The sequence below is a fragment of the Xenopus laevis genome, chromosome 7S (assembly GCF_017654675.1).
Source record: "Xenopus laevis strain J_2021 chromosome 7S, Xenopus_laevis_v10.1, whole genome shotgun sequence".
Taxonomy (NCBI): domain Eukaryota; kingdom Metazoa; phylum Chordata; class Amphibia; order Anura; family Pipidae; genus Xenopus; species Xenopus laevis.
Window position 1 is genome coordinate 32608189 of NC_054384.1, and position 19219 is coordinate 32627407.

General features: G+C 38.9%; 1 protein-coding gene across 3 annotated transcripts in view; it reads right to left on the reverse strand.

The window, feature by feature from the left end:
• Window positions 1-6357: 6357 nt before the first annotated feature.
• The window catches only part of nfkb2.S (nuclear factor of kappa light polypeptide gene enhancer in B-cells 2 S homeolog), a 37047-nt gene continuing 24185 nt past the window's right edge, over window positions 6358-19219 (reverse strand). The window contains exons 13-22 of one of the 3 annotated variants that reach the window (XM_018226842.2): window positions 18746-18878; window positions 18035-18149; window positions 16787-16994; window positions 15863-16032; window positions 13748-13850; window positions 13275-13546; window positions 11831-11897; window positions 11563-11735; window positions 11342-11453; window positions 6358-7069 (exon numbers count right to left, since the gene is read on the reverse strand). In XM_018226842.2, coding sequence (XP_018082331.1) covers window positions 6924-7069; window positions 11342-11453; window positions 11563-11735; window positions 11831-11897; window positions 13275-13546; window positions 13748-13850; window positions 15863-16032; window positions 16787-16994; window positions 18035-18149; window positions 18746-18878 — 1499 coding nt within the window. In that variant the 3' untranslated portion in view covers window positions 6358-6923. 3 annotated transcript variants of the gene reach the window in all.

Consider the following 19219-nt stretch of genomic DNA (forward strand, 5'->3'; position numbering starts at 1 on the left):
TTTATTATTAAAGAGAACATTTTTTATAATTTTACTTATTTGATTACAATGGAGTCTATGAATAACAGGTTTTCAGAAAACCGATCTCATGCCTGTACTGTATTCAAATAAACTTTTTATTGTTAATATTTTTAATTATTAGTATATTAAGAATAGTTTTTTTATATGATATAAACCCAAACAAAATGGACAAATAATATGACGTAAAAAAAAGGCACATCAGAGTATTTAAAATAATTATTTTTAAATATAATACCATAGAGAAAGTTACTAATAACCAAAATATTCCTGAGATATGCATTAAGTGCTGTCCAGATAACATCTAGATCAGTGTAAGTGCAGGTATGGGACCTCTTAACCAGAATGCTCGGGACCTGGGGTTTTCCAGATGATGAATCTTTCCGTAATTTGGATCTTCATACCTTAAACTGAAAATACTTTGGTTTGTGCTTCTGCCACATAACAAAAAATGTCTATGGTAACACTCAACAAATAAATATTAGATCAGTAAAGATACAAAAATATATAATAGAAAAAATAATAAGGAGAAAACACTCACAGTTCACCTCAGTCCCAAGGTGCAAAAACCAAAAACACTGTATCCAAAGGGTGTGAGGGTCTCCAAAAATAAAGAGACAAATATAAAAAGTAGAAAAATTTATTAGGACATGTCCTAATAAATTTTTCTACTTTTTATATTTGTCTCTTTATTTTTGGAGACCCTCACACCCTTTGGATACAGTGTTCTTCATATCTTAAGTCTACTAGAAAATCATGTAAACATTTAATAAACCCAATAGGCTGGTTTTGCCTCCAATGAGGATTAATTATATCTTAGTTGGATCAAGCACAAGCTACTGATGGCCTTTCTGTAATTCGGAGCTTTCTGGATATCGGGTTTCCGGATAATGGATCCCATAATAACAATAAATAGAAAGAACAAAATTGTTTCTGAATTCCATCACACAGAGGTGTGATTGACATGGTCCACCCGACTGTCCCTTGACTAGAACCCCTTCTGACTGCCAGTCACATAAAAAAATCATGTGATTTTACATTGTGCAGCAGACTTCAGGCACAGGTGGTGGCGTATTTATCAACAGTCTCATTTTTCTGGTTTTAGCGGTTTTTGAAACTACAACTAAACTCACTTTCTCTAAAACCACGAATGTCATGACATTTATTAAAAGATCTGAACTGAAAAGCACAAAGGAAAAAAAATCAAACTAAAACGCAACATCAAAAACCTCTAAAACCACGAATGAAAGAAAGATCTTCCAGTTGTACAAGGGACGTCGACTTCGACATGATTTTGACAGGTTTCCTCTGGAGTATTTTCAGATTAGGAATTGTAGCAGTTTTGTCACATAATAAATCCTGCAAAAGTGACACTTATTTTCCTCTATAGCTTTTTTGGTGTCAAAAAGCTATACCCTGAAAAAGTTGCGGTTTAATAAATTAACCCCTTAGTGTACATTTTTGTAAGTGTATATTAGACATAGGAAGGTGCAGCATGAAAGCAAGTAGTTCTGAAGCTGAACCATTGCCTCTGTGCCTGACGTAGGTGAGGTGTTACTAAACATACTGGGGTAGAGTCCTGCAGGGGGTCGGGTACCCGTTACCCGCAAAAAAAGCAGGAACCCTGCAGAATGAGGGTAAGATTTTCAGGTGCGTGTATAGCTGCGGGTTGTGTGTCTCTAAATTTCTTATTTTATGTTATATTGTCTATTTTTTTACTCCTTTTAAGTTTTTTCAAAACTTGTTTCTGTCCCCACCCACTTTTGATGGTCACTTCCGGTTTCCAGCAACATCACTTCCTGTTTGATGGTGGCCAGCGGGTTGCGGATAAGGCAGTTGCGGGTCCGGGCCAGGTAGCGGATAAAAGTGGGTAAATATGTGGGTTGGCGTTTAGGGTTGCGGGGTCGGGTCTGGGTCTTTGAAATTGGTTCCGCGCAGGACTCTAAACTGGGGCTCATTTATAAACATTGGGCAAATTTGCTCCTGGGCAGTAACAGATGGCAACCAATCAGATGATTGTTTTCAGTGTTCAACCTGCAGCTCACTGAAAAAAGCTAATCACTGATTGGTTGCTATGGGTTACTGCCCAACTGCAGATTTGCCCAGTGTTTATAATTGACCCCCAGTATCCTTTATTTTCTGTAAACAACAAATGAAATAGAGTAGAAGATCTAATACTGAAGAAATAGGGGCACCTCCTTATAATCACAGAATGCTTTAGCTTGGCCAAATGGCAAAGAAACAAAAGTAATGAACATTACTTCATGGCAGGATGGTCTGTGAGAACAGTAACATACCCCTAAATATGTGTATGCCCTTGGCTGATGGATCATCTCTCTGTAGTACTTTGACCCTTCTAAAATAATCCGGTGGAAAGGGCATAGGATAGTTCTCTGGTTTCTACCTCCTAATGTGAGCTGAGTGGTTGCCAAGCAACAGCACTGAAAATCTATAAAAGCAGAGACTTTTGGGGTGGAAACATTTCTCAGGATGGGAACGCAGAGCTACATCACCGCTTTATAATGATATTGTCCTTGCATTTTAAAATGATTTTTAATCAGAGGGCTAGGGAAATATATTTTGTATGCATTTGATCCTCAAGTATAGGAGTTGTGTGTATAAAAACAAAGATGCCACCTACAGCCAATCCAAAAGGAACATTCGATGTACATTTTAATATTTTTACATCCAGCTTTATTATGTTTGCAGCCCACTTGCAGAATCGAATTCTCTCCACGATAAATAAAAAAGAATATGTAAGTAAAAGACGTGATAGAGTGTGACATATGGTCAGTTCTCTACAAGTCCCAGCCTTAAGCAACACACATTTACATCTACAAGCTCCAGCCTTCAGATGTTCCGTCATGATCCAGTGGGGTTTTTTTTTTTGTGGATAAGCAAGTGAAGGTTTGACAAGCCGTGACCCTGTATGCATGCTTTCATACGCTAAAGGCAAGACATTCGGCTGTAAAAAGGGGGTTCAGCAAAGCATTTCAGTGTATATTGTATTATTTCCCTGTTAGATCAGTGCTATGCTTTGTGTAATTAAATGAGCATGATTTTGTTTCTTTATTCCTTTGTAGTATGGGATTGCAACGTTCTAAGCATCGGGCAGCACAAAAGCCCCCCTCAGTTTCTTATCAATGTTCTTTCCTGATGTTTAACCCTTTAGCTGCCATTAAGGACTGGCTCCACGACTGCCGGCCTTTAGCAGCGAAATGACTCCGTTTCCAGACCCGAGGCCAGTGGCTTGTACTTACTGTATTTTGCTCAGAGGATGTAATTCACTGTATCACTAGTTAATAATTCTAAGAATGTTTAAAACATTTTTTTTTTCTTCTGGTTGACTGCAAGTCATGCGACTGAAAAAAATGCCAAACTGTTTTTTCTTCGTTAAAAGATACGTGTTCAGTTTTTCCATACGTTTATTAAATGAATACAACACGGTTACTGTGGATGTCGTTTTTTTTTTTTATTTTAAATCTGGTTGGGAGAGAATTATTAGGCGATTGGCAGGATGTGCAACAAATGCAAATGCTGCGAGAACAAATAGAAGCGACCAATGGCAGGAATTCTTGGTTAGGGAGGCTAAAATGCAATGTTACAGACTAAAGGCCCCAATAAATGGACCGATAAAAGCTGCCGACAGACCGAGTCAGCAGCTCCGACGGGCTTCCCCGATCGATATCTGGCAGATCTCGATCGGGCAGGTTAAAAAATCCCATCGGTTCACGCCCGCATCTGTGCGACTATGCGGTCCCCACTTCAGTGTGGGCATATCGTGGAGAGATCCGATCGTTTGGGGATCTCTACGTCTATGGCCACCTTTTGCTATTATTTTGCCTCCTTCCTAAATAGGGTTGACACCTGGCCGGTATTTTACCGGCCTGGCCGGTAAAAATGATGCTTGATGCCAATGTTATTAATAGGAAAAAACAGCAAGAATATAGGAAATCCTGTATTTTTTTTTCCAGAAAAGGTGGCAACCCTAATGGGGGGGTCAGCATTAAAAATACGACAGCGTGAGGAGGGTTCATTTAGATTTCTGCTCCTCTGGAGGATGTCATAATTTACAGTGCAAAGCAGCATTTAGAAAAGCAGGGTGTTGGTACAATGTACTCTGTTAAATAGTACATTACTGTGAAAATTGTGCACTTTTGTGTGAAAAAATTTACTTTATATATTGGCTCTCTTCTTCCTGTCTCTGTATGGTGCATGTGCTGTAATGAACCAGTGCTTACGCCCTCACATTGCACCGGCTGCACATTTATTTACTAGTAATAGAACCACTTACCCGCCTTTGCAACCCCGTGGATTTTCATCTGACCTGTTTCCCCGCAGTGTTTGCCGCGATGACAGGAAATTAAGTTACGACAGTCATTTTTTACCATTTGCAGCTGTTTCCCCTAGACTGGCCACCTGAACCCCCACCCCCCTGCAGAGGATCAGGTACACGCGGGCCACCCACACATTGGGCAAATAAAGAATAAGCCGCCTGAGTACCAATCATATTGCAGATATTCTGCAGATACTCGACCCGACCCTGATGCGCACACTTCATATAGGACACTCAGAGTTATTTATCAAAATCTGAATTTTTCAAATAAATAAAAAGTCTGTCCAAACTAGAATTCACGATTAGAATCCACGATTAGCCCTTATTTTTTTAATGAATAAAACTTGAAAGAATCAAAACTAGGAAAAACGGCAACTTTATCGGCCTGTCGTGCAAATTTTTCCCGTAGGACACCCAAAAATTTGAGTGAAAACCAGAATCAAACCACAAACATTTTGTGAGGGTTAAAACATCTTCAAATGGTTAAGGGGACATCTAGGTTTTAGATGGTGTATTTTTGGATTCTGACTTGGAACAGCTTGAAGGCAAAATAAGTACAATTTTTTACTGCAACTTTTTCGGCATCAGAATGGACGCCGCATAAAAATTGTATATTTATAAATAACCCCTCAAAGTGACAAATCTGGGAGGTTGTGATGTGCTCATTCCCAATGGATCCAGAGAGACTTGGAGTGTCAACATATATGTTAATGTGTCACAGTATTAGCATGTGTAGGCGGTGATCATGAGTAAACATATCATGCTAGAAGGGTATATTATATGATCCAGATTAAGGGGTAAATTTACTAAACTGGGAAAATTTGCCAGCGGTGGCTTCACAGCCATCACAACACTTGCTGGGCGAAAATTCGCTCAGAGAACGCTAATTTACTAATACGCGAAGTTGAGTCCAGGACACCGAACGCTGGCGAATTTGCGCTAGCATTACTTCAGCAATCAAATCGAAGATGCGCTAGCGTTCAATTCTGCCTATCGCAACTTCGTTAGAGGTCTTCGCTCAGGCTAATTTGCATACCGCGTAAAATTATAAAGTTGAATGGACGTATATGATGCAGCAAATACATTACATTACACAAGCCAAGGGGACCTTTATAAAGAATATAGAGTTGTTATAATGCCCTACACATGAGCCCACTGTATAGTTTATGTTCCATATAAAAATGTATGGAGGAACCCGGTTACCCAAAAACATTTTTTAGGACATCAAAAAAAGGAAAAGACGCCAGTGTTTTTTGGGACTTTTTCCACTAAAAACTATGATATAAGTAACAGAAGAATGAGGAAGATATACCGGTATGCACTCCAATGCACTTCGTCTGGTCTGAGCTGGCGGAGGCAAGTCTGATGAAAGAGGTAACGTTCAGTAAAATCCGCATCTAAGTGAATTTGGGAGTAATGTCCATTCATCAGAGCGAAAATTCACCTGGCGATAGAGTGCGAATGACCGCTAGCGTCTGTCTATTTCACTGGCGAAGTTACGCCTGCGAATGTTAGTAAATCGGTGAAGTGCCTGAAATCGGTAACGCTGGTGAATTGTCACCAGCATTACTCACTTTGCCCTTTAGTAAATCTGCCCATAAGATTGTAGCAGGCTGTGGGAATACAGCCAGAGATATAAGAAGACATGACAAATGCCCTCTACTAATACTCAGTGAGAAAGGCATAGGCACCTCAGTATATTGGCTGATGAGCTGGTGAAACTCTCTGTATAGATAGAATTGACCGAGTGTCCAATAGGAAGTGTGCAGGAGGCCATTATGCAGGCGGGTTATCTGTGTACAGGTAATTTAATAATCTACGCCTAAACAACCAAACATGGCGTTTGCCCTGTTTCATGCAATAAATAACAAAAACCATTGTTTTTGTTTTGTGGTTAAAACTAAAGGGAAGCCCTATTTTTTGCACTAATGGGGGTAAACTGTCCCTTTAACATTCTTATTTGTGTCTGAGCGCGACACGAAGGTGCAGAAAATACTAAAATCTGACTAAATTACATTTATTTGTAATAAAAAATAAAACATTTACATAGTACATATAATAGTAAAGGCAAAGATGGACAGAACCACACGGAAAAAAAACAATTAAAAAAAAATAAAAACATTACTCGAGAAAAGAAAAAGCACCCGCAGAAGTTGAAACCCTATTACTGATTAGTGCGTCCATTTTCATGCAGAAGGGCATATTCATCGGAGAGTGAAAACAAGAGTTTTCCAGATTTCCTTGATTCTCTTGGATTTTAAGGGGCATATTTATCAAAGTGTGAATATAGATTTCACTCGGATTTCGCACCTAAGGTTATTAAAAAACCTTTTTATTCTCTTAATATTTTCTAGTATTATCCTGGTTACTACTGCTAAACCAAGCTACAAACAGCCAAGCATTAGAAAAAGGCAGTTTCTCATCTTTTACTAAAAAAACATTATAGTCCAAATGACACAGCAGTTCCGCACAGGGTGAGACAGATGAAGGCACCAAGCTTACACAAGCTAATGTCACAGATCCAGGCACTTTTCTCCAGCAAACACAGTGATTGCTCAGTGATTGGCCCTTACTGTCCAATAGTTGGCTCTGTGGTTGGGCAAAGTTCTGCTGCAGAAACTGGAATTGTCTGTTTCTGAGAATCATCCATCAGATTTCCTGACGATTGATCCACCTCCATCGACTGACTTTCATAAGCGCTGTCGTTCTTTGACTCTGCTGGTAAGAAAAGGCAACTTTTTAAAATGTTATGACAAATGGGCAGTTTTAACTGCGCTGGAATTGAAGAACATTCTTCATGAACATGTGATCGGTTAAAGTGGACCTGTCACCCAGACACAAAAATCTGTATAATAAAAGTCCTTTTCAAATTAAACATGAAATCCAATCTCTATTTTTTATTAAAGCATTCATAGCTGTTGTAAGCTCATTTAAAAATCTCAGATGTCAATCAAATATTGTCTGCCCCTCCTCTATGCCATGGGCATAGAGGCGGGGCAGACAATTACTTTCACTTTCCATTCAGCACTTCCTAGATGTCACTGCTCTCCCCACATTCCCCCGTTCTCTTCACCATTTAATTGTGTAACCAGGACATGGGGATGGACATCAGGTCCCCCATTCTGGTGCACAAACAAGAATCTGAGATGATGCAAGGCTTTCCATAAAAACAGTGTCCACAAAATGGCTGCTGCCTGTTTGCTATCATTTTGAATTCCCAGACTGAAGGAAACAAGATTCAAATAATTTATATTGTGTAATTAAAGTTTATTTTGCTTGACTAATGTGATAAAATAGGATTTTGAATAATTTTTTTGGGTGACGGGTCCCCTTTAAGTTAGTGCAGCCTTCGAAAAATCAGTAGGTATCCATATGCCTCATGCTACACGCATAGCACTGCAAGCAACATGGAAGGCTTTAAAAAGTTCATTTTTTAGTATGTTATAGAATTTCTAATCAACTTTTCACTTGGTCTTTAATATCAATATAATTGAAATAATTGAAATAATAATATCTATTATATGCCTTATTCTTCTGAGTCTTTCCAGCTCAAAAGAGTGTCACTGACCCCGTCTAAAACAAATTCTTCGTAAGGCTGCAAATGTTATTGTAATTGTGATTTTTTTTTTTTTTATCTTTCTATTCATACCCTCTTCTATTCATATTCTCATTCAAATCAATGCATGGTTGCTAGGGTAATTTAGCAACCAGATTGCTAACAAATTAGAGAGCTGCTGAATAAGAAAAATAAATAACCCCAAATAAACAATTGGCAAAATTGTCTCAGAATATCCTTCAAATGTTAACCCAAAACGTGAACAACCCCTTTAAGGGCAGAAACACACGCTGCAATTCAGGGATATTAGTCGCCCAGCAACAAATCTCCTCTTCTTCGGAGCGACTAATCTCCCCAAACTGCCTTCCCGCTGGCTAGAATGCAAATAGACGGTGGGATGGCACTCGGAGCGTTTTGTTATCCGAAGTTGCATCATGAGGAAAGTGCTCCGAGTGCCATCCTGCTGTAGATTTTCATTCTAACCAGCGGGAAGGCAGTTTGGGGAGATTAGTCGCCCCGACGAAGAGGAGATTTGTCGCCGGGCAACTAATCTCCCCGAATTGCAGCATGTGCCTCTGCCCTTATCTTTACTGAAGGAATATGAATGGAGACCTGCAAATCACTCATTTATATGTGGCCAACAAAGCACCCAGAACTGCTGGATTATTAGAACAGATACAGCCAAATAATGCAGAGCCATATATATATATATATATATATATATATATATATATATATATATATATATATATATATATATATATATATATATATATATATATATATATATATATATATATATATATATATAGTGTGCAAATGACCAGCAACTCCAGGGATTTCTGTGAAAAATTCTTTATATAATTAAATGGCTGTACTGCACATTTAATTATATAAAGAATTTTTCACAGAAATCCCTGGAGTTGCTGGTCATTTGCACACTATATGGATTTTTTACCGTGCACCCGGGTAATCGATGCGATATTCAAACTTGCAAACAGCCTGTTCGTTCAGATATGACTTCTGAGGGGGAAGGACTTGGGAGACAGGGAAACCCTTCTGGTTGGGGTGAGAAAGGCTAAAAGTAGGTGTTAAAGCTTCTAATTTTTGGTTTGAAGGCAGTGCTATGTGTATAGCATGAAGCATGTGAATTCCATCTGTTTTCAGAAGGCTTTTACTGTATGTTTTGCAATGTAAAGGGTTCTGTGGCACCTCTTATCCCTGCTCTGCCCAACCAGAATGGTTTCTCTGATATGCTTATAGCGATACTGACTCCTATAAAAATCATAACGTGGCCATATCTAGCAGCTGCTGCATGCCCAATATTGTCCTCTAAAAGCCCCACCAGCCCCGTGAACCTTTATTAAGCCGACAGTCCGACACTCTGACACTGCTAAATGATCTTCTGTGTTGCTTCAGTGACTCTGGGCTGTGGGCGGCGTGATCCTTCCATAGGCTAATTACAAATGAAAACAGGACTGCAGCCTATGGAAGGATTGCGCCACCCCCAGCCCAGCATCACTGAAACAACGCAGAAGATCCGTTAGCAGTGTAGGAGGGTCGGCTTCACAAATGTTTGCGGGGCTGGGGGCGGCTTTGAGACGAAAATATTTGGCGTGCAGCACCTCCTTGATATAGACACGTTCCTATGATTTTTAGGTGTCGTATCACTTAATGAATTTAAACAATATACTTTTGGTTGGTGACGTCCTGCCTTAAGGTCAAAACACAGGCAGCCTTGTCTTCCCATTTCAGTATCTATGGTGCGTCCCAGTTGGTACAGAGATTAATGACTTCAATTTTGTCATATATTTATTGTTAGATGGTGCCGCTGCCAGATCACTCCTCATTCTGCACAACTAAAGAGATCGACAGCAGCGAACTTCACCCTTTTACAGCAAGTAATGTTTCATGAATGTCCTGCAGCAGCGCTGACTGGGCATCTGGGCTACAGGGATCACTGGTCCATGTGTTTTTGGGATGCACCTTCCTGTAGCCGACCTCTTCTTACCTGCAGTTACTGTGGATGCACTTTTGAGATGAAACATAACACAAAGAACAGGTGCTTAAAACTAAAATGATAAACAGAACAAGCTTCCAGAACATTAATATGCTGCGTTTATCAACTTAGCCAAGCTACAGCACCTTTCCTTTTTATGTTTCATCTTAAAAGTGTTCTGTAACCTTTTGATTGGCTAACAGTACAAAACCTTTAAATGGTTCACCATTAAATGGTTCAACTTTGAGTTAACTTTTATTATGTTATAGAATGGCAACTTTTCAATTAGTCTTCATTTTTTTTAGCATTTTGAATGATTTGCCTTCTTCTATTTCCAGTTTTCAAATGGGGGGTCACTGACCCCATCTAAAAAAAAAAAAAAAAAGTCCTCCTAGGCTACACATTTTTTACATTATTTATAAAATGAATTCATAATATTTTTTATTCTAATATTGCTACTTTTTATTACTCATCTTTCTGTTCATGCCCTCTCCTATTCATATTCCAGTCTCTTATTTGAATCACTGCATGGTTGCTAGGGTAATTTTAACCATAGCAACCAGACTGCTGAACTTGTCAACTGGAGAGCTGCTGAATAAAAAGCTAAATAGCTCAAAACCCTCAAAAACCAGAAACAAATTGTCTCAGAATGTCACTCTCTATATCAAAATATAAAATTTATTTAAAGGTGTACAACCCTTTTAAAGTCACCAAGAAATCCCCTAGTCAGCAAAACCATGATATTTTTTTCTGCAACGGTTTTATAAGAGCATGTATATTGTCTAATAAAACATTTTCCCATCTTCCCATTTAAACAACATAAAGAATCAGCTATAGACAAAAAGCTGAAAGAGACCCAAGCAATTACTCCAGCAATACGGCAGGCTTTGTTCTCATTTTAGATGTGACTCAGATCTACAAGAGTAACCCCGCTTAGTGCCAACAGATTCACAGCACAGCAGATTCACTAACTGAAACTGTCAGTAGATCATTTGAGAAGTGCTGAAAAGGACATAGAGACAGACAGTGCTATGACATTAAGCTATTCATGTAACTGTGAGGAAGAGTGATTCTATTTAAGTTTAAGATGCTCTAGCAATCATTTTCAGACAGAGAAGAAACATTACCGGTACTGCTGGGTATTTTAGGGAATAGGAGGGAGCAGGGACGGTTCTCAGCTTTGATGACAGTGGAGAAAACTCAGCCTCAGGGTATGGCAGGCGTTATTACTACTGCTTCCCTCCAGATGAAATGAAACAATGGCTTTGGCACACAGGGCTGCCTGTCACTGCAGGCAGAATGGCAGCAGCAGATAAAACACCCCATGCAGCATAGTCTTTTTGTTTTAAATGAAATCGAAGTTTCCCTGATTGGCCTTCCCCTAAATCCCATTCTAAGAAAAAAAACATCCCAAAAGGTGGACCAGAATTACCTGGACTGTGATGTTTTGCATAGGTTTCTGATTTACACAGCAGTTCTACTCCTTCATTCAATCCCATCGACTGAAGAGTGTTAATCAGTTCTTTAAGATTGCCGCCAGCAAGCTACAGAGAAAAAAAAGCTAGTTTTATTTTGGGTTTTCTTTTTTCATAATGAATAACATCTGTCAGAGAAATTATTTCAAAAAGGGCAAGATGTGAATTGACTTCCTACTTCATAGTTGCGCAGGAGACTCTCGGTAGGGGAGGACGTGTTCTTATAGGTTTCTACTAAACTCTGCAATCTCAGTCTTGAGGCGAGTTCTGTCCAGTCTGCCCCAGTCTGACCTTCGTTTAAAAGCTTCTCAAGACGCTGTACTGTGTTGGTTTCCAAAGCAAGAACGTTTACTAGGATTTAATATAAAAACATGTAAGTAAGATAAGAATAATAATTACATAAGATCAGTGAAAACATAGAGAATGAATCTTATGTTATACACTACCTGGCTCTGGTCCTTTCTGCTTCCATGATGCGCTGCCAGGCGTGTGTTTAGACAGAATATCTCGCACCTAATAAAAAAAAGGACAATATTTAATTCATGCCATTGAGAATTACATGCAGCAACTCATTAGTTAAGTCTTCGAAAAAGATTTGTAAAAATATGCTTTGAAGGGCATATCCTGAAGTTAGGAGATCCTTAATTTTAAATAGTTTTGGTTTCATATTGCTGAGCTAGCAGAACAGTTTTACACACAGAGGGTTTGTGATTGTAGGAGGAAGCTGGAGGGCAGTGGATGTTAGACTTTGCAAAGGCATTTGATACAGTGCCACACAGAAGGTTACTGGTTAAATTAAGGAATGTTGGCCTGGAACATAGTATTTGTACCTGGATAGAGAACTGACTACAAAGATAGACTACAAAGAGTGGTGGTAAATGGAACATTTTCTATTTGGACCAGTGTTGTTAGTGGAGTACTGCAGGGCTCTGTACTAGGTCCCTTGCTTTTCAACTTGTTTATTAATGACCTGGAGGTGGGCATTGAAAGTACTGTTTCTATTTTTGCAGATGATACTAAATTGTGCAGAACTATAGATTCCATGCAGGATTCTGCCACTTTGCAGAGTGATTTGTCTAAGTTGGAAAACTGGGCAGCAAACTGGAAAATGAGGTTCAATGTTGATAAATGCAAGGTTATGCACTTTGGCAAAAATAATATAAATGCAAGTTATACACTAAATGGCAGTGTGTTGGGAGTTTCCTTAAATGAGAACATTATAGACAAATAGCAGGGGACCTTTTTACCCATAAAGAGGATCACCGTACCAGAGGCTACCCCTTCAGACTAGAAGAAAAGCAACGTATGTGGTTATTTACAGTGAGGTCAGGGAGGTTGTGGAATGCACTGCTGGGTGATGTTGTGATGCTGATTCAGTTAATGCCTTTAAGAATGGCTTGGATGATTTCTTGGACAGACATAATATCAAAGGCTAATGTAAAACTAAATTCTATACTTAGTATAGATATGGGTATATATAATTTATGTGAAAGTATGGAGGGGTGTGTGTATGGATGCTGGGTTTTCATTTGGAGGAGTTGAACTTGATGGACTTTGTCTTTTTTCAACCCGATTTAACTATGTAACTGAGAAAATACCTTTATGATAATACCCAGTTTATCATAAGAATATAGCGTGTGTGTGTATCATTCAATCAGATAACCTTTGTGAACCTCAGAGCAACTACTCACACAAACCAAGCAAAATGATAAAATCCCAACTGATCGTATCGGGTACCCCAATACCTTTTACTCATACTTGATATTAACGGACGTGTGCTAGTTCATCTCACTAGACTTTCAACTACATACCATTATGAAATGTTATACAGTGTTCAAATCTGGAAGGAAGCTTACACTACTGATTAAATAGATAGTCCAAATATCTTACCTTCTGGCTTTTTGTTAGGTCTAGAGCAGTGTGACCTGAATATCGTCTCTTCATGGCACAGTGTGGTCTGATATTCCTTTGTTCCCTCCTGTGCATCTCCTCTGCACTGTGCTCACATTCAGAGTCCACGGCTGTGCTGCTGTCTGTATCAGAGTCCCCGTGGTGGTCTGAATCTGTGTCCATTTGCACATCAGAGTCACTCTCAGAAGTATCACTGTTACAGGATGGTAACTTATTTACAGGTTCGTCATTCTCTGAAAGAACATTGGCTCCTGCATGGCGAGAGGACAATATGTAGCATTTATACACAATACTGACTATACCGGGCCATTTTGAAAAAAAATGTGGGTTAATGACCATAACCATATGCCAATGGGCAACAGACAGCACATATTTCCAACATCTAGAATTAAGAAATTGTAATTGATCGAATTCATTTTACGGAGCTCTCCAACATGTTCTAGCTTAGTTACCTTCATTGACAAGCATCCTGGTCAGCATTGGAGACCCACGACTGGCAGCAAGGTGCAGGGGTGTGTTTCCTCCATAGGTCTTAGCATTAATGTCAGCATGCAACTAAGGAAAGAAAGAATATAATAGAATCACAGTGTGGGTGCGGTATAAAGCTTGGCACAAGTACAATGCTGTGCCCTGTATACATACTTCTATATATTAAAGGGGAGATCCACCTTTAAAGGGGTGGTTCACCTTTAAGTATGTTATAGAATGGCTAATTCTAAGTAACTTTTCAATTGGTCTTCATTATTATTTTTGTATAGTTTTTAAATGATTTGCCTGTTCCTCCTAAATCTTTCCAGTTTTCAAATGAGGGTCACTGACCCCATCTAAAAACAAATGCTCTGTAAGGTAGCCGTAAGGAATTGAACATTGGGGTCTAAATCAGGAAAACGTCTTTATTATTACCAGGAACTTTGCAATTTTTTTTGCAACTTTTAATTATTTTTTGTTCTTTTTTTTTTTATATAGTTTTTCTAAATTGTCTTCCACTTTTGACTAATGTCAGCTTTCAAATGGGGGTCACTCACCCCAGTAGCCAAAAAACGACTCTCAACAATTGTATTGCTTTTAATACTTTTTATTACTTATCTTTCTATGCAGGCCCTCTCCTATTCATATTCCCATCTTTCATTTAAACCACTGCCTGGTAGCAGTATTAGAAATAATTTAAAGACAAACAATCTCTTTAAAGGGGAACTATTGGGTCAAAAATTTAATTTTTTCAACAGAGTAGTTATTATGTATACTGAAAGATTAACAATAGAACATACCAGTTTTTTTTTTACATATTTAAGTTAATAATTAATGATTTACATAATCTACCTTAAGAAGCCATTTTAGCTCATCTCTAGTAACCCCTCTCCTCTGCGTGCTCGTTCACAGTATGAATCACATGACTCATCAGAGACTTACAGACACGCTTCTGTTCTTTTATTGGAGCATAAGACTACACGTCATTTGAAGGCGCCTTTTACTTTCTCTTTAGGAAGTATACTTTTTTCACAAGATACATTGTTTGTATTAATCCTAAAAAAAAATTCCAAAGGTATTTATAGACCTTTTTTTCTGTTTGGAAACCTGTATTGAGTTATAATAATGTTACAAATGTTGTAACATGTCCTATCATCAAAAACACCACACTGACTGGAGACCGTGCTGTGGGGGCTGCATTGGGGGTCGTGCTGTGAGGATTGCAGCTAGACTGTGGTAACAAGACTGGGGTGACAACTAGGCTGTGAAAATCCTATACACAAATGCGGATGTTGGTTTGCACATTCGCGGACGCGCAACCACGTGAGTGTATAATCGCGGGCGCGCAACATCGCGGACGCGTGCACACGGGCGGCATCGCGGGCGGGCGCACAACATCGCGGACTGTGGATTGCACTTGCGGACACCGAATAGCCAGCAATTTCACAATCACATCTGGAGCACTTATGCAAAACCCTGCCCCCACAGTTATTGTTCAGCTACTCGTTCTCCATCTGCTCCATTGGTTAGTGTGATCCCTCATAGCAGTGACACTGACAGCTTTCATGACATTTTTACAGCTTCTCCACAGATAAGTAGGGACAGTGCCGTAAATAATTACCTTACTAGAAGTTAGACTGATTTCAGTTACTTAGCAAGACAAATACAAAGAGAGATGCTGACATTACATCTAACGGTTCTTTAGCTGTCAAAATCCCTCTTGTGAGGAGATTTTGTTCTTATAAAGCAATCGGCAAGCTTTGATGATGTCAGCAGGTAACACCCAATCAAAAAAGGGGTGTGGTCATAAACTCCTGCCTGAAGTAAAACTCCACTCCCCTCTTTCCCAACCGGTACGAGCACGGTGAAACGTACGATTCAGAGGGTTGGGCTTAATTCATAACATGGCAAATTTCAATTTAATAAGAGCTATGACAGATGCTCTTACTTAGGTGTATGTTTTATGTTTTCTATGTAAGTAAATGCAAATAAAAGTATGTTATGGGATGCTTTTACTTAAATACACAATTTGAGACAGTACCTAAAAAAGGGTATAGTTTTCCTTTAACAGATGATTGTTTGGGGGTGGGGACTCTTACCTTCTTCACCAAAAAAACAGCCAAATTTAGATTGTCCATTTCAACAGCAATATGGAGAGGGGATTTTCCACTCTTCCTCTCTGCAGAATTGACATTTGCTCCAGCTTTTACCAACAGCACCAAACATTTCTCATTTTTCATTTTAACTGACCAGTGAACTGGGGATAAACCTGTGAGGAGACATCCGCTATTAATATAAAGTATGCCATGCACCTATTGCATTCATATATCACAGAAGTTTTCTTTTGGGACTAAGTGGATTTTAAACCCACAGAGACATCTCAAATACTACTTTGCACTATTTCAATGTTCTTTATTTTAGAGGAAAACAATGTCAAAAATATCATACATGCTTGAATATGAATCGAGAATGTGTGCCCTTTACTTTTCAGTCACATTTTGACCTTGTAGCCCTCAATATGCTGTTTAGATACAACTCCCAACACTCCTACCAAATCAGTAGTTGAAAATCTGTAGGTCGGTAATGATAGTGTCAACTAAACGTGTTTTTTTAGTTACATATTTGAGTAACCCTTTCCTTGTCTTCTGTTATGTCTAATAGTGCAAGTGGAACAGTTTGGTGTAGTGAGTGCTGGCACCCTGTATCAGATTCCGACTTGTCTACAAAGGAGTTTGTATGTTCTGCCCCCATATCTGCTTAGGTTTCTTTCCATACTCTGAAAATATACTAGAAGGTTAATAAGCACCTGAACAGAATTACTTTAATATATGCTACACTGAGGCAGGTACACAAGGATAAATAATCATTATAAAGTGCTACATATCATGTAGGTGCCCTATAATAATAGTATAAAAACAAAATTTTAAGATATCACCCAAAGGATCCAATACAACACTGTGCAGCTAAGCTATTCCGATTGTAGGAACACAGAGTATAGATAAAACGAAACACGTCATGCTCACCGTGGTAATCTGGCATGTTTATCAGATTCTTTTGACCTACAGATGGATATTTCAGCAGGACACCAAGCATCTTGTCATCTTCAGACTGTACAGCCAAATGCAAAACTGAGTTTCCATATCGGTCAAGGATGGTGGGATCTGCCCCTGCTTTCAGAAGGAAAGCCACCACACTATATTGTTTGGTGATTACTCCAAGGTGCAGAGGAGTCTAAGTAAAAGATGGCGAAGAAGAACATATAGGTGGAATAAGACACAGATTATTGGCAACAGCACAAGATAAGTCTAAAGCAATTTAAGAAATTCAGGAGTGCATGTCAGACATTACATTGAAATAGGAATTACATCAATCTGAGCTGAATGCTAAGGATCAATTGCAAACTCACTGAACAGTTATTCCCATGTGCCCCCCTTAAAGTCACTGACTAACGCAGAGTTAGAGAGCTGAAAAGCAGGAAGTTGTGTTCAACATACAGTCACTCCAGCCTTCATAGATTCAATTTTTGGCTAACTAACTATATTCAAAACTTTTATTTATTTTGCCTATTTACCCAGTTTTAATTTTTACACTGAACTGTTCCTTTAAGCTTCACTTCATGCATTTCTACAGTGGAAGAGATAGCCCAGATAATTATATAGATACAGATATATGTATACCTGTATAAATACTAACAAGCTCTATCATCATTTTCATATTTATGACTATTTTGTTTTCACATAGCCTTAGATCAAGCTTCACAAACCATGGGGTTGCAACCAAGGTTACCAAAAGCAGTGGATGGGGCGCCCAGAGAAACAAGTATCCTTGCCCTGCTTTCCATTTTGGGTGTTGCAGTTAACATGGCAAAGTGACTGTAAATAACCACATTGTTAGCTATCCATGGATATCCTGGAAAAACCAAGTTTTCACGATCATCCAGTAGTAAAAAAATATATAATTTTTTCTTGAGGTAATGTGTAATGTTGTATAAAGAAAAGAATTTCTAGATAAGCCCTGCAAAAAGCACTTCTCACCAACACAATATCGTCATCATGTTTTTGCAACAGAAATTCAGCCAGTTACTGATAATATCAATTGCTGTTTATGTGACAGGAATGTGGCAAGACTACAAGATACTGTTACACAGCCAAATCATCAACACTTTTTTTAACAATAGTCCATTCTAAAGTTCTCAACATAACAAATTTTTTTGTTGGTTTTGTACAAGCTGAGCATATGGGTGCGGCATACAAGAACAGGCAATCCAGTACCTGTTGAAGGTGATTACTCATGTTAAGAATCTGTTGATTTGGGATGCTCAAAATGATTTGCACCAGCTGCTCAATGACGGAAGACTGTCCATGTATGACTGCAAGATGTAGTGGCCTGGAAAATAAAAGAACTGTTTTAATCATTAGAATGAGTACCTAAACAAGGGGTGTCCAAACTTTTGGCTCGTCGGGCCAGATTGGAAAATGAAAAATTGTCTGGGGCCCACACATGAAATACACAAACACGTTTGATTTGTAAAAGTAAAGGAAATACACAGAAAAGAACTACAATACCAGTTGCATAACCAGATGGAGCTATACACTGGAATATGGGACACCTGGATATTAAATAGACGTATTATTATATTATTATTACTAACTGGGCAATGGGCAGAGTCCCCCCTCCTCCTATTTCCTCGGGAACCAAGTGTTTCAAGCTGGGCCGCATTCATATGCATCCTGGGCCGCAAGTGGCCCTCCGGCCGCAGTTTGGACAGCCCGACCTAAACTCAAGTGAAGTCCTGATCCTTTGCTTGCAGTGTTCATGAGTAAACAGTGGTGAACAATGTCTTCACAGAGAGTGTTACTTTAGGTGCATGGCATATTTATGATTGCTGCAATCCTCTTGGGAAAAGTGCAGTGAGCAAAGCAATCATATCCAAAGGAGATTAGGAAACCTGTCTCTTTAAAACAAGAAACCAAAAATCTTACGTGTCTCCGTTTTCGTCTTGTGTCGCTGTTAAATGTCTTTGGACAGCTAACAGCATGCGAGGGTCGGCAGTGGTTGCGTAATCCAACAAAGCCCTAGAGGTGCGCTGAGTGAGGGAAAGCATCCTAAGATTTGCTGCAATTAGATGATAAAACACAGATCAGATGGATCATAAAGAGCTGTGAAACTGGTAACATTTACTAAAAATTAATTACTTAAAGGAAAACTATACCCATCCCATATCTGGCCAGTCCTACGCTTAATTTTCATCTGATTCGTTAAGAATTCAATTGCTTAATTATACATTTTCCAAAGGGACTAAGTTTTACCTGCAACTTACTAGCTGCTTTCAAAGTAAAACTCCCAAACTTGGCTGCCCTTTTATTAGACACCAGTGGGATCACCTGACTATAGCTGGGAAGGGTGGGAGCTACAACATGGAGCTGGTCACTGCTCCTGTATAACTATAACAAACA